General features: G+C 35.5%; 1 protein-coding gene across 1 annotated transcript in view; it reads right to left on the reverse strand.

Moving 5' to 3' along the window:
* DCDC1 (doublecortin domain containing 1) overlaps positions 1 to 16,887 on the reverse strand; it is a 333,377-nt gene that overhangs the window by 139,111 nt on the left and 177,379 nt on the right. The window contains exons 13-16 of the mRNA XM_059711140.1: positions 15,553 to 15,678; positions 12,998 to 13,103; positions 5,746 to 5,880; positions 2,986 to 3,104 (exon numbers count right to left, since the gene is read on the reverse strand). Of these exons, the coding sequence (XP_059567123.1) occupies positions 2,986 to 3,104; positions 5,746 to 5,880; positions 12,998 to 13,103; positions 15,553 to 15,678 (486 nt within the window). The remainder of the gene's footprint in view (positions 1 to 2,985; positions 3,105 to 5,745; positions 5,881 to 12,997; positions 13,104 to 15,552; positions 15,679 to 16,887) is intronic.

Below are 16,887 nucleotides of genomic sequence, written 5' to 3' on the forward strand. Positions count from 1 at the left end.
TTAGCATATAAAAGCTATGTCTTGGTTCATAGCTTTTGTGAAAATTACATTATACTACTTCGGAGAAGAAAAGAAAATTTGTGTCCAGCAGCTGCTGGAGACATGAGGATACTTATTATTGTTTGTAATGAACTATGGTTATGTTAAAAATAAATGTCATACAGGCACTTCAGATGCTGAGGAATAAATAAACATATTTGAAAGCATAAATCCAGAGTGAGGTAAGTCTGGATCCTTGTTGCTTTTTAAAGAACAAAATGTAGCTTCACAGTTAATGAGAACCTCTAGTTTTCCAAATCTTCTGCTATTTTGTCTCATCTTACAGTAGATTTTGTTTTTCAAAAAAAGGTGAGTTGCATTAATAGAAAGGCAAATGATCCTCATTTGCATAGGGATCTACCCTTTCTACTGCCCATTTCTCCCTCTCGCCCCCTCTCTCTTCTTTCCTTCCTTTCTAAAGTAAACCACAACCTTTCTTGTCAATAGAGATTTTCAAATAAAACTACATTTTTAATTTTTTTAATCATCTCTTTCCTTGTCCACGCTCTATTCTCCGTAGGCAACAAGGACATCCAGTTTGAGGCTTCAGTCCCACCCAGTTCTAAGAGAATCCTGGCCCGAGTAGCATGTGAAGAACTTCAGTGGGCTGAGACCACACCAACACTAGTTTTAGTATTCAGTTAGCTAATACTAAATTTAGTATTTAGTATTCAGTTTAGAGTTTAGTTTTCATTCCTGGGCATGAAACGCATGTTCATCAAGTGATATGTAAAACCTTTCCAAACACCTGCCATTTCAACTAGACCACTGATAACTCTCCATGGAGAGTGGCCGTTCTTCACCATTTCCCTGCAGCGGTTCTCAACCTGTGGATCGTGAACAATGAAAATACATCCTGCATATCAGATATTTACATTATGATTCATAACAGTAGCAAAATTACAGTTATGAAGTAGCAACGAAAATAATTTTATGGTTGGGAGTCACCACAACATGAGGAACTGTATTAAAGGGTCGCGGCATTAGGAAGATTGAGAACCACTGCAAGGTAACCACAGTCACTCCTTACCCATCAAGTTGACTTTTTGTTTGTTTTATTTTCTCAGTTTTGTTTTGTTTTGTTTTGCTCTTTTTAAATACAACTATTGAGGAATAATTGACATACAATATAAAGTTTCTCACCTATCACTGATACTTTGTTCATTTTTTTCCAATTTTCTTTGTGGCTTTCATTGTGAATAGTTTCTATTGTTTTCTCTTCAAGTTCATTAATATTTTCTTCCACAATACCTAATCTGCCATCAGTCATGTATTTTTCATTTTATAAATTTCCATTTTCATCTCTAGAAATTGTATTTAAGTCTTGTATATCTTCCACATCTCTAATTAATATGTTTAATCTTTTCCCTAGCTTCCTAAATATATGGAATACAGTTATAACAATTGTTTCAATATCCTGTATGTTAATTCTATAATCTGTATAATTTCTGGGTCAGTTACAATTGACTGATTTTTCTATTTGTTATAACAAATAGAGCTAAAGTCTCTGTGGCTCCATGTCCCATGGTTTGGCCTTGTCATTATCATCATACGTTGATCCTTGATATGTCTTTAGTTTATAGTACTGATTCTGCTGCAGAAATCTTGTTACCCATTCCACATACAGCATCACATCAACCTGGGACTTGATTTAGGTTTGTTTATCCTTCCTTGGGAACTGTGTGTTTAGGATACTACTAGCACTAGCTAGTTTGCATGCTGCCAAGCTAATGCCTCCCACTCCCTTTTCCTATGTTTTTCAATGAATGTACCCTACTAATCCACTGAAATATCTGCTACTATGCTTGACACTAATTGGCAATTGTCTGACTAGACTTTGACGTACAGACATTGTAGTGTTGTGGCTAAGAGTAAGTTGTAGAACCTAACCGCTTAGGTTTGCATTCCTGCCCAGCCACTTAGCAGGCTCGACCTTGAGTAAATGATTGACTTCTCTATGATTCAATTTCCTCAACTGTAAAGATAATTATAATAATATATACCTTCTCCAGTTGTTGTGAGGATTAAATGTGATGATATAATATAAAGAAATTAGAATAGTGTTGGGCTCAGAAATTAATTTTTGTTAGAGTACCAGGTACAGCCAGAATTTACACATGTGAATCTGACTCTGTAGATCACATTCCTAATCATGATCTGATATTCTAATACCTGTTGAACAATCTGTTTCACATATTGGAGAAAATGTCCCTTCTGTACAGAGGCTGGGCTAGTTTTTCTGATGTGTAAATGCCCTAGTTCTGGTTTCAGCCCTAAGCACAAACCTATTGCCTATCCATCTAGGAGTAGCTGGGTAATAGCTTTCTAAGTCCTGAAGTACAACAGGGTTTATTTGTGTCAACACAGGTGAAATTAGAAGATAAATGAGCAGGAAACAATATTTCCAAACTGCTGAGTATAAATCAAGTTTCTTCCTAAATTTTTAAATTTTATTTTTTATTGTTATTGTTTTAATCTCACATCATAAAAAAGAACAAAACAAAAGAAAAAAAAAACAGAAAGGGCACTTTCAGTGCTTTACAAGCCATCAATATCTTGTCTTCTTAATTTTCTTTTACAGTTCAATATTTTATATTTAGAAGATGGAGAAAAGGTTAGGAGTACACATAGAACATTAAATTTTTAATTATCAATCAAAATAGAGATAAAGAAATGAGTTCAATAATTATAGAGTAAAGCACAGCTTGTCTACAGAATAGGTACATGCTGAAGGCCAACATTTTGCTGTTTAAAATATCTAAGAATCACTACTAAACTAGGTGGGATATGTTTTCAAGCTTATTTCAGATTAGAAAAATTAATAATCATGTTGTGAACATAAATTTAAACACCTAATGAACATCTATGTAAGCAGTATGATTTGACTGTTCAGAAATTTGGAAACGAACATTTATTGTTTTGAGCTAAGTAATGTATGGGTATTACCTTTTCTGGAGGATTAATTTATATCCTTCCAGTGATGTTCCCTCAGTGGCCTTCACTCTGATTGGATGACCAATAGCTAGGCAGCCCTGAGTTATGGCTCGGCTCAAGATCATTCCAGTCTGCCAATGAATAGAGAGGGGAGACAGGTCTAAATAAGTTAAAAGAACCAGAAAATTCAACAATGTGTCACAAATAGTGAGGTCATTATGCCTGGATAACCCCGGATATTAACAGTTGCTGAAAGTGAAACACTACCCACAACTTAGCAGTCAGTGAGCCGTGCTCAGAATCAGTGAGCTTCCCTGTCCGACAAGGGTGGCATTTTATAGTTCAGCGCAAAATAAAACAGGGCTTGATATCTTCATTTGTCCTTCTTTTCTGTGCATATTTCACAGTGCAGCAATTGGGGGTCCATCACATGTCACTTCTTGTAGTTATAACTACAGAACTTCCTTGAAATATGCATGCACAGAAAAAAAAGTGCAGTGAACTGAAGATGGAAACAAATCCTTAACCTTCACACAACGTAAAGCCTTGCTCTGGGTCGAAATACCACGGGTTAAACATTTTAAGATGACTCATGAGCTGCATTTGTTTTAAGTGTTGAAATTCTTTAATAAGGAAATTGATGGGAATATTGTTTGAATGTCCATGTAACAATTTTCCTAGTGAATCAACACAACATTTTAAATAAGTGACAACAACTGAGGAATTCATTTACACATTTGAGAAGTTGTGGCATACAAAATTCTCTATTTTTACAGGTAAAAAATTTTACTTTTTAAAAAAGCTCTAGCTGGTTTGGCTCAGTGGGTAGTGTCAGCCTGCAGACTGAAGGATCCTGGCTTCCATTCTGGTCAAGGACATATGCCTGGGTTACAGGCTTTATTCCCAGTAGGGGGGGGGGGGGGGCGGGGTGCAGGAGGCAGCTGATCAGTGATTCTCTCTCATCTTTGATGTTTCTTTCTCTCCCTCTCCCTTCCTCTCTGAAATCAATACAAATATATTTTAAGAAAGAAGGAAAGAAAGAAAGAAAGAAAGAAAGAAAGAAAGAAAGAAAGAAAGAAAGAAAGAAAGAAAGAAAGAAAGAAAGAAAGAAAGAAAGAAAGAAAGAATATTCAATCTAAAAACATTTTCAAAATTGTTTTCTTTTTTGCATGTAACTTATTTCTCAATGTTTTGTGGTGTGGGGAAGGAATATATGATGACTTAAGAAAATATTTATTTTTAATTTGGTTCTAATATAAGCACTGAATGGAATCCTCACTTGATAATGTTACAGAAAGGAAATGGCTGGGGATGAGAAAAAGAATCGCCATTTATTAAGCACTTTCTATCTACCAGACACCATGCTTGAACCTCAAACATGCCTTCTCATATGACTAACTTCATTTTATGGATGAGGAAATGGTGGCTCAGAGCAGCTAAGTAACTCTCTCCACATATATATTTTGAATATCATAAACTTCTAGAAACAGATACCATAGAGTTACAAAATAGAAGATCTAGGAAAGAATCTTCCATATCTACGGGTCCAATTGGTGACACGGGTGTTCAGTGCAGTGCTAAAACTAAAACACTTCCCTCAAGCTCATAAATTGGTCAAATATAGAGCAGTGTCCTGTATTACAGTGGAAAGATACGTTTTGAATCCAGAGAGACCAAGAATCCTTCTTCTACCCTTATTAGACTAAGTTTTTTTCAGCTACATAATGAAAATCTGCAGTTTGTATAAGATTGAATGAGGTAAGTGTGTATATAATGCCTAACATATAGCAGATGTTTAATAAAATGGCAGATATTATTATCAAATCAGATACAAAATACAACTTTAAAAGGGCTAGTACTTCAAGTCTCCAAGTTGGAAATAGATTTAAGAAATATCTCACCTAACCTCATTCTGCCTTGTTATGTAAAATGAATACTATTTCTTAGTACCTTTATGCCATAATTATTCTATATGTTTGTTTTGAACTCTCAGGGAAACTAAAAATAATAATTAAGGGCAATCTAAGATTTCACTGAGAAAATAGTTTTGAGCACCTCTCCCCCACCCCAAACTAAGTAGTAGCAAACTTCCCTGGATGACTCTGCACCCACAGAAGTACTAAGAGGAAGCAAAATTAATCTATAGTGAGGGACGGAGGGAGACACAGGAAGGGTAGATACGGGCTGTGCCATCTCTTTCCAGACATAAATATTTGGTAGCAATTACAAAACATATTTTAATAGTAAGAGAGAAGGGGAGGGTGATTATATGCTCTCAATTTAAATCAGATCCAAAAGTAAAATAATAAAGTAAAAAATTAGTGCCAACACACAGGTATAAATCTGTTAGGCATTGTTCACATTTTGTATTCAGGGATTTCTTCTAAAACTGTCCTTACAAAGACCACATGCTGTCATTATATGGTGCTAATCCACCAGACTCCATAAAGCACAATAGTGAAGACTGAGAGTGGAAGCAAATGACATTCAGACAAATCTCAGGAAAATGGCAAGTCTATGGACTATACATAAGCTCTATGCTGGGTGTAGATAGACTCTGGAGTATGAACAAATCAGCGCATCTAAAAGTGGGCTGAATGTTCAGAGGGGGGTCTACAGCGTTCCTCTGTAATAGACAACCCAAGTGCAGAGAAAGAGCATTTATTAAAGCCAGCAATTGAGCACACTTTCACTTGCATGCTTGTGTGCATGGGGACCAGGTAAGCACATGGTAAGCCAGCCAGCACAGGGACAACAGACACTCTCAGGTACCTTCATGATCAGCCACACACTGGCTGCAGGCCACGGGGTCGATGGCACCATCTGACATCTGCTGATCTCTTCACTACCCGAGGAACCCCACTTTCCAATGGAAACAGAGGCATGAAGGACAATACTGGAATCCACCTGTACTATGAGAACAAGTATGTGTTTTTAACAGATTCTGAAGGTTAACCTTCCTCAACACACTTACCCAAAATAAGTTATCCTGGAACATCATGTTCCAATTGAGAAGGGCTCTTTTGAAACAGTAGTGCTCAATCCCACTTGATTCAATTCAATTGATAGCTGTTGAGCACCGGTTCTGATAGGCAGGGCCCCAGACTGTGTGGTGCATGATATTATAAAATACAGGGTAGGATAAAAGGTTTACAGTTGTTCATATGGAAAATAATACAATAATTAATAAATAATAATGCATGAATAAACTCTGTGTTTCATGTACTCACAAATGTAAAATTACTTTTGCCTCACCTTTATTTTTCCTGCCCTAAAGAAACTCACAACAGTAGAGGCAATAATACACATACACATACACACACACACACACACACACACAATTTCATATTAAACTCCATATGGATGAATAAATAGTACTCTAGTATTCAAAGAATGGTAGGGGTCATTTCTACTGGAGCAACAAAAAGTGGAGTGTCTTGAAAAAAGTAACATCTGGACCGGACCTTAAAGGATAAAGACAGATTTCCAGGAATAATAAAGAATATAAAGATATTCCAAGTAAAGGCAAGTATGTATAATCAACTTATTGTAGGATTTTTTGATAGGCTCAAAAAATAAACTTGGCCAGACTGTAGAAGGTGTCCAGTGTAAGGCTAAGGAGTTAGACCTTGGTAGGGAGCCAGTGAACCCTTTTAAGCAGGAGGGACTGGGTTACAGCAAATACTAGTAGGTTGATATGGCAAAGGGTAGACATAATGGATTGCAGAATGGAAATATCAAAGGCAAGGAGAACAGTTGGGAGCCCACATAATCTCCTACGAATAAAAGGTTATGAGTTGAGACTTTAGTGATAGTTGTGCAAAAGGACAGGAGGGGAATGATTGGGGAGACACTGCATGTGTGTTTATCAGACTACATAGGTCAAAGGTGTTGTGCACCTTCTACCTTTTCTCACTTAGACTTGATTCTCAAATTAATAGGTATTTGTATCACCTGTAGGAATTCTATTCAAATTTAACACTTTATCTCCTAACTTACATGCTCACTTTCTCTGAGTAATCATGCTAAGTTTGTAAGTACAAGTATTTATTTGTATAGGATTATGGGAACATGACTTTCTGCTTTAAACCCAATAAATGATGTTGCTTCAATAACAATCAAAATTATTTTCTAATACTAAAAAGTGTAAGTTGGTACTAATACTAGCTATTTGTTGGGTGGCAAATGACTTCTTAAAATACAAAAATTAAATTATAATTTAAAAGATAAAAATTTTCAAGTGTGATCAGGTGATAACAAAAGGGTAGAACTAATATATTTGGTAATTATTCTATAATGGAAGAGCATTACTTCTCAAAAGAAGAAAATGTTACATGACCCCTGTATGTGAAAATAAAATTTTAGGGATACAGCAACCCCACCACGTAAGCAGATTTGACTAATAGCTCTTTGATTGTGTATTCCCCAGCTAGCCAATTGTGGCTGGATTCAAGAGGGGAATCGCCCGCAGTCTCTCAACAATGATAAACCATATTCTACTAATCCATCCACCGCAGGACTCAGCATTTAAAGTAACACTCTTACTCCACCTCCTAACTTCAAGTTGCCATCACACTCAAAACTCTCCCCTGCAACTGGGAAGAAGATTGTTTTGACTGGAATTAGTCAGACAGAAGGAACACACTGCCAACTGCTTCTTTGTACAGCACCTGCTGCCAGCGCCTAAATTCTTGTTATCTCCACAACATGGTTTAATCTTTTAACAGTTGGCTTATTGGTGAAGAGCAGAGGGGTCCTTTGTGTCTGTCTTGGGTTGGCACCCAGTACCAACACCATGCTGTTCTTTGAGAGATATTTTGCTGGACAGTTCCCAAGTGATTCTACATAGACGAGACACAGTCAGGGCCACTAACTCAGCTGCATTTCGTGTTATAGAGAAAAAAATCCTGCCAAGTCTGAGGACACCTAAAACTGACAATGGCCATTAAATTTCTCTTTATGACTTCGCCTTCTTTTTTTCTTTTTAATTTAATCCAGTTTCTTAGCTTTAGACCAAATATTTGTGAAGGTGGGGAAGATAAAAAAAAAAAAACAACTGTGAAATTGGAATTCTGAAAAACAAAAATGCTCTGACATAATATACTCTGTATGTGTGTGTAGGTGTGAGCCTGTGCACACATGTCTGCATGTACAGGTGTGTGTGCAAAAGCACCTATGTTGAGACTGATTTCTAAATCCATGCCATCAGATATGCCATTAGAAAATCCTTTTAAGTCCTATTGAGAAACAACACAGGAAATTCTCTCTTATTCTTTTGAATACCTATTTCCCTTTAAATGACCACTATGATATTGCTTGCCTGAATAAGCGGTGTGATAGAGAAGCTGCCATTGATAAAAATGAAGTGTACACATGCTGGGCCAGTTAAAACTTGTTTAATTTTATTTTCCCAAATCACTAATGAAAGTGGAGTAGCCTTCAATATTCCTGTTCAAAATTCTAAACAATAGGGGAACCGCCTGTCTTGTCTTACAGATCTATTGAGGAACAAAATACAAAACAATAAACGGTTTCTTGAAAGGAGAAGCTCATAAGTCAATCACAATCTCCATTCCAAACAAGTTGTTTGCTACGTAGAAATTTTATACTTTTTCTAGAGAATTTAGGGCCAAGTCAAATAATCTGATATATAAATTAAAATCACAACTATAAGAAATGTTCTAAAATCTCTTTCTTCCTGTCTCTGATGTTCACTCCTATTGTTTCCATTCTCTGATCAATCCACCCCACTCCAAAGAGGAAAACTGAAACAGTTTGAAAGCAGAAAATATCAATGAGCACATAATGATGCAACCAAATAAAGCAACTTTAAGATCTAGGTAAGCAGTCTCTAGATAGCCTCTAACTATTGATCTAAAAATATGAAAGGGACTTGGGGTTTTATTTAAAGTCCTGTATCCTATCCTAACAGCAATCAGTTCAAACTTTAAATTAAAATTTTGTATTTTCCACAATACGAATTATTTGTAGAAAATATTATTTCTGACTGACTTGCTCTCCAAAGAAACAGGACAGTAAAGACTTGTTTGCCTTTCCAAGCCTCCTTTGTGCAATACAGAATAATATATTCTGCTAATATCCATGACTGCTGAATTCACTAGTTAACTTGTAACAACCATGCCATGATTCAAAAATTACAACTTGGTATTTTCTTGCTGTTTTCATATTGAAAGTTGTCACTAATATCCTGATGATGTCTGATCATACTGAAAGGCTAGGATCAAAATATATTTCCTTTTCCTTTTGCAAACTATATGGCCTGCCAAATACTGAAGTGTCCATTTTTCTGCAATATTTTCCCATAACCAGGCATATGATTTTTTCTTTTATATTATCTAACGTGAAGTTTAAATTTCATCCGTTTTATGGAAACATAATTTTATTGACCTTAAATTGGGGCAATCTAAAAATGCTGCCAATCTAAGTAATAATAAAGAACTGTTGAAAGATGTATTTGCCAAATAGTTCATTGTATTAGACTCCAAATCTTTTTTAGAAATGGATAAAAGAGCAACAGGTTGTAATTGTCAGGGTTATATCTGCCTTCCACCTTACTAATAGGGATTATATGTTCCAAATTTCTCTCTGTGGGAAAGGGTTTACTTGTCAATAAGAGATTTGAACAAACAGTAAGGGGTTGGGCACTGATATCTCTATCTCAAGCCAATTTCAAAACATACCCACCAAGAATATTGGCTTTTGCCTCCCTCCTCTCTACCCATGTTTTAATCCTCTTAGTATCTTCTTTACTGCAATGAGCATCATGATTCTACCATAAAATGCCCTACAGGTAGCCCTCACCTCTGGTTGAATCTCTCTTTAAAAGTGCTCTTTTCTAAGTTATTAAATTACTATTTCCAATGCACTGATCACCTCTCTGTATATAATCAAAGACATTATTCTGAAAGGATTTTAAAAGGTTTCATAACTAAGAGAAGGCCGTTTTTCTTTGAAAGCTTCTTTTTACTTGTCAGGTTATCAAACTTTTGTTTCCTTATAATACTGTTTTGGTTGGATTGTAATTTTATTCAAAACCAATTTCTTCTTCCAAAGATACAATAGTGTACAAACCTTTATTTAAGATGAGTGCTTTCTCACTTCACTGAATCACTAGAACCAATTAATCATGATACAATGACTGTGGATTGCTATTGTATCATTTTTCAACATTAGAAAATACAGTTTTCTTTTAAAGTACTTTGACTTAAAATCAAAGAGAGAAGCCAGCTTGGGGTTCTTTTCCTGTAACAACTCTTTAAAATTCCATTTTCTTTCAGGTTTGAGCTGGCTTCTGTTGAATGAGTTAATTCACTAGTGAATTCAATTCCGTCAAGCTAACTCTGGGTATTTAGAGATTGCAGCAGAGACAGGAGGATCAGGATGTCCTGTGGTGCAAAGGAATTTCTAATCTAGCAGCAAGGGTAAGTAAGAAGGACCTCCTGGATTATCTTCCTAACACAAGGATCAAATCAGATCTTGCCTCTGCTTCATGTTTCCAATGGATCCTTGTTTTCTACAGAACATCCAGAATCCCTAACATCAAGTTAAGACCCTTTACAATCTGATCTCAACATCCTCAGTGGAATCTACCATTCTTCCCTTTTTACCCCAATGTGACCTGAAATAGGCCTAAACTTGGAGCACTAATTGACTTCAAATAATGCAACAATGACGACAAAGTTGTAAGGGGGAACAGCATCAAGTTCATTGTGACTATAAATGACACAGAATTGATGCAATGGGGTTATCAAGGCCAGAGAGATCCTATCTGGTTTGGGAGTGGGGGTGGGGTAAAGAAGATTTTATGAAGCTGGTACAGATCAGATAAGGTTAGAATGATGGGCAGGATTTCAACAAGCATTTGTTGAATGCCAACTATATGTCAGACATCGTGCTAGGATATGGCACAAGGGTGAAAGAGAAGGCTGGGGTTGGTGGCAAAGAAAGAGAGGTTGAATTCCAAGCAGAGGGTTCCACATGGACATAATAACAGAAATCATGGAGTGCTTTCAGAAAACAACAAAGGAACAATCTGGCTTGGCTAACACACACATATTAGACAATAGAGAGCCTTGTAAGATAAGTCACAGCTAAATTTTAAAAATCCTTCATCAAAAATATATTGTGCACTTGCCCTACAGTCAAGACTTTGTGCCAGCACTCCAGAATACAAAGATTAATGAGACACATCTAAAGAATTCTCAATTTCAGGGAGGAGAAAGGCACAAAAGCAAATAAATGCCAATACCAAAACACAAGATCTTAGAACAATTTTCAAAGGAGTTCTGAGAATACAAAGTAATTTGAAGTTAATTCTCTCTGGAGGATCTGAAAAGGCTTTATGGAAGAAGAGGAAGTTGAATAAGGCCTTAAGGCAAACACACACACACACACACACACACACACACACACACGCACGCGCACGTGCGCACACACACGCACACACAGTAATGATAGGGGTTATTTCCTAGGCAAAGAACAACACATACCATGGCATAAGTATACCAAAGTGAAAAGCATGTTGTGGGACACAATTTATTAGCTCTGATTGTATGGTATGAAGAGTTTCAAGAAGAGAAGATTTGAAAGGCAAGGGAAGACTGAAGGAGAATCATGGGGTTCACTGAAGGCCAGATGAGGATATGCAACTTCAGTAGGCAACAGCCAAGCACACAAGTTTTTGAGCAGGAAAATAATGTTACAGCAAAAACCTACTAGTAAAAGGAACCCTATCAGGTTTGGCTCAATGGATAGAGTGTCAGCCTGTGGACCAAAGAGTCCCAGGTTTGATTCTGGTCATGGACACATACTTTGGTTTCAGGCTCCTCCCCAGCAACCAATCGATGTGTTTCTCTCACATTGATATTTCTCTGTCTTTCCCTTTCTCTCTCACTCTCCCTAAATATCAATGAAAAAATAGCCTCAGGTGAGGAGAAGGAAGGAAGGAAGGAAGGAAGGAAGGAAGGAAGGAAGGAAGGAAGGGAGGGAGGGAGGGAGGGAGGGAGGGAGGGAGGGAGGGAGGGAGGGAAAGAAAGAGAGAGAACTGGCAACTGGATCAGAACTATGGTAAATAAATCTAAATGTCAGGTGAATAAAAAATATAAAAGGCATTAATTCTTGGCGCACCATTGAACTTACATTTATTTTCTAAAGTTGCTCAAGAACAGACAGGCTTAGAAATAATTATTGATTTTATTCTATTTTTTATAATTATATTATTTAGATTTATATGCACCTTGAAACAACTAATATTCTCAATATAAGTTTTGACATAATAACATGAATGGGAAGCATGGAGAAATTAAAAATATTAGTTTGGGACAATGTATTCTTACACTGTGTCTTGGAAATAGAGAGCCCAGACCAGTGAACAGGAAGTCCTACTTTCTTTGGGCATCTCCATCTCTGTGGGTGCCTTTTGGTTTTGAATTCACAAACTAAAGTTTATATAGTTGAAATGAACAACTCTACATAGTTTCCCAGATGAGAAAAACAAAAAAGTATTCCTTTTTAAAAGACATGTTTTAAGTGCCTTTAATAGCTCAGTTGGAGAACCAAATTCTTTACTGGCAGGATACCTAACTGCAAATTAATCCATAGACCTTCTGGATTGGCTTGACATGAACTGGGTTTTCTTAAGAACTCATGTTCGTTAGATACATCAACCCATAGAGCAAACAGATCAGATCCTAAAGTATACAGAACAGCCATCTGCATGACTTTCTCAAGTAATTCAAGCTTATTATAATATAGTAGGTCTAGAGAAAATATGCCAAAAACAGTACTTGAGTGACATCATTCAGGTCGAATTTTTTTCAAGCAGAAATGCTATATATTGACTCAGTTTTAAAGGGCTTAATAATAGGAATTAAGGAATAATGCCCCAACACTTGTAGAATAATTCATAGTTTTTAAAACTTACCAATATCCACTCAGTCACCATGTATTGACTGAAAATCCAATACATAAAATACCCACATTAATTACAACATATAATTCTGACCTTGTTCTGTAGGAAATGATCCTCTAAGTCCACCTTTTCAAATTGATCAGGTATCTGTTGACTGTTGGCATTAAAATTCACTGGAAATCCCTCACAAACTTCCCAACTAAAAAAAGTGAAACATTTGATTATTTTTGCTAGAATAACATATATTTATTTATAATAGTCTTTAAAATACTAGTATAATAATTTATGCATTTTATACTCCACTAGTAAGAGAAAACTCAATGTATAATTTTAAACAAAAAATTTGTAAAGTGCTTTGGTATCGATAAATGGGAAAGGGAAAGGTTTACATTTTTACCTTGCAATTATTTATAACAGTGGGGGATTCCATGCCTAATTAATTATTAATAGAACAAAGAAACAAAAAAATGACTTTTATTCTTAAAGATTCACTCATAGTTGAGGCCATCTTCATGGTTACATTTATATTCTAAATACAATGGAGAATGAATAATAAAGGATGTTTTTATACGTATGATAGTTGTGCTAAGCACGAGTTTGTTATTTTTAAGAACATCCTAAGAGGCAACAGTCTAGTGGGTACATGGACAAACCACAAACTGGAGGTGTTGAATGCCATTCTTAATTCAGCCAAATCACTTGTTTTAAAAGTGAGCAAATCCCTACTCTAAAGAAAACTACTTGGGTCAACATTGATATGTTAAGACATATCCTAGAACATGCTGCTATTCAAGAGGTTGTGGGCTGGTAATAGTATTTTTTTCAATACTATGAGAAATACAAGTAAGAATATGATCATTAGGATTTTAAATGATACACTTTAGAGTACAGAAAGAAAATTCAATGGAATCCAAATATTAAGGAAATTATCTTCAAATTAGTTCAATAAGGGCAGGCAGTTTCATATTGTTGTTCTTAAGGAGCTAAATCTAATTTGAATCCACTCACTAAAACAATATTTATTGCACCTGGGAAGTAAAATTAAGAAGGAATACATGAATTTAGAATTAAACTCCTAGCTAAAAATTGAAGGGTCGAGGCAAATGTAACAGCTTGGAGAAAGATCATTGCACATGAAATTCATCTCGTAAATGGAAATGCCTATTTAAAAAAAAAAAGAATGCTGATGAGTTATTTCTATCCATAAAGAAACAGAACAGGACAAAAGAGATTCAAATCTTGCCTAATATATGGCAGGCCGTCATTGGGGGAAGAGTTGGTCTTCATGGACATATGTAGCAATAGGTTGACTCTAGACCAGGGGTGGGCAAACTATTTGACTTGAGGGCAACAATGGGTTCTTAAACTGGACCAGAGGGCCGGAACAAAAGCATGGATGGAGTGTTTGTGTGAACTAATATAAATTCAAAGTAAACATCATTACATAAAAGGGTACGGTCTTTTTTTTTTTTAGTTTTATTCATTTCAAACGGGCCGGATCCGGTCCGCGGGCCGTAGTTTGACCACGGCTGCTCTAGACTGTGACCTCATCAGACTGCCTTTGGTTTTGTGGATCTACCCTCTACTTCAGTCTTTTCACTTACACCTTAAGGAAAGTTATGATTTGTTAAATTATAAAATATTAAAGCTAGATAGGACCTTACAGATAGATCACATAACCCAACATAGTATCAGTTTTCTGCTTCAATGTCCAATACAGTAGCCACTTGCCACATATTCCTATTTTAATTAAAATGCATTTAATTTAAACAAAATTAAAAATTCAGTTCCTCAGTCACATTAGTTAGACATCAAGTTCTCAATAGTCACGAAGTATGTTTTCATCATCACAGAAAATTCTGTTAGACAGTGCAGGATAGTGCTTAAACCCCTCAGTTCTTAAGAAAGACAGTCTGGGTTAGAATTTTGGATCTATCTTGTGCCACTTGTGTGACTGGGCAAATTCCTTTGCCCTTCTGTGCCTCAGTTTCTGTCTCTATAAAATGAAGTAATAACAGGTTAACATGTAATGATGTGATCAAAATAATTGTCTTGAGGATTAGATTATTTCTACCCAATTCATTTAAAACTGTGCCTGGACTATGGTTAACACTCAGGGAATGCTGGGTTTTATCTTTTTACAGGCAAGACAGACACCCATCTGCCCATGGACAATTATAAGCGGATATGAGACAAGATGCCCAACCCTCTACCTCCTGCTCTTCTTCTCACTATCCCCACAAGCCTCCAGCATATTCCTTTTGTTTTTAATTTATCATCAAATGAGATCCTTACATATGAACACATGTATAAACATATTATATACGAATTTAATGATTCCATGCAAATGTTAGAATGGAAGCACTAAAAAAGTTTTTTCATTTCAAATAAAATTATCACATCTGCAAAGCTGAAACTATACTCTGCTCACTGGCCCATACGTTTCTTTAAAACTCAAGGAAAGTTAATGATGTTAATGATTAAGTCTTTTAGGCATTAGCTCATTATATCATGAAATAAGTCAATAAAATAAATAACTGTTTATGTAAGATGATTCAAAGAACATCTTTTACTGTTTTAATCTCTCACTCTGGAAAATACGAATTTAGATGATTCAGATTAATCTAACCAAGCACACATTAATTTACTTGTCACATCCAGGTAGCAGAACAGCTTTGGGATCCAAGAAGGTTTTATATGCAATTGTAATGCCACCTCTGGCAAATGCAGTCACCTGGTCAAAGGTCAAACTCAAAACAGGGTTCCATGGAGATCTGAAAAATGAAAAAAAAAATTAAAGCTATCTGCAAAATTATGCAAACACTGAAATTTGAGCACAAATAAATACTAAAACATAAAATATCCGTGTCTAATAAAATCCAAAAATCTTAAATGCACATTTTACTTTATTTGGCTGATTTATAATTTGCCAAGGATAGTTGTAACACATAATATTCTTAAAAATAATTTAAACAATAAAAGTAAAATATTTAGTGGAGAAAAAGAACCATTTTTTCATATAGTGTTCATTTTGTAATAACTATATCCTATATAACTAAATGATGCTCGCTCATCAATGTGTAGCTACAATGCAATACACCAATAATAATCTTTGGATCTGATATTTAAATAAATCCTTAATATTTGATTAAAAACAACCTCTTTTCTTTATGGGCTAACTAAGTGTTATGCTAATTTGTTTTTTATTTTACATACTATTAGGAACATTTTTAGGTTAATTTAATTATTTGAGAATAAAATAGAAACAGACTCATAGACAGAGAGCAGGCAGCCAGCTCTGGTGGGGGAGTGTCGGAAGGAGGGTGAAGGGATTGAGCAAAAAAGAAGAAAAAGGGGAAAGAACTCATAGACACAAAAAACAGTATGGTGATGGGAGGGGGGAGGGAGGTGAAAGAGGATATAGGGGGATAAATGGTGATTGAAATAAAGAAAAAATAATATAAATCAGATGGAAAACAGATCTTAAAAATAAGAATGGCCACTATGTCAAATATGAGATTTTTTTTCTAAATTGATGACAAAAACTTGCTATTTAACTTTATAATTATATGACTCAACCATATCACCTGCATAGTACAATAAAAACTACATGAACTGAATCTAATCATGAGAAAACACTCAGAAAAATCCAGAATATGGGACATTCCACAAGAAAAGTGCTGAACTCTTTTAAAAAAAAAAATCAATGTCATGAAAAACAAAATAAAAGGTGGAGGAATATTCTAGATTGAAGAGAACTAAAGGAAATAACTAAGTGCAATACATGAAGCTTATTTGGATCCCAGGTTACAAATAGCTCTAAAGCGCATTTTGGGTAGTTTGAATATAATCTGTATATTAGGTGATATCACATTATTGTTGACTATGTTAGATATTATAATGTGGTGATATAGAAGAATAATTCTAATTCTTCAGTTATGTGACCTAAAGCAGTTAAGAGTAAAACTTTAATGATTGTCTGA

Source organism: Myotis daubentonii, chromosome 9 (genome assembly GCF_963259705.1).
Source record: "Myotis daubentonii chromosome 9, mMyoDau2.1, whole genome shotgun sequence".
Classification (NCBI taxonomy): domain Eukaryota; kingdom Metazoa; phylum Chordata; class Mammalia; order Chiroptera; family Vespertilionidae; genus Myotis; species Myotis daubentonii.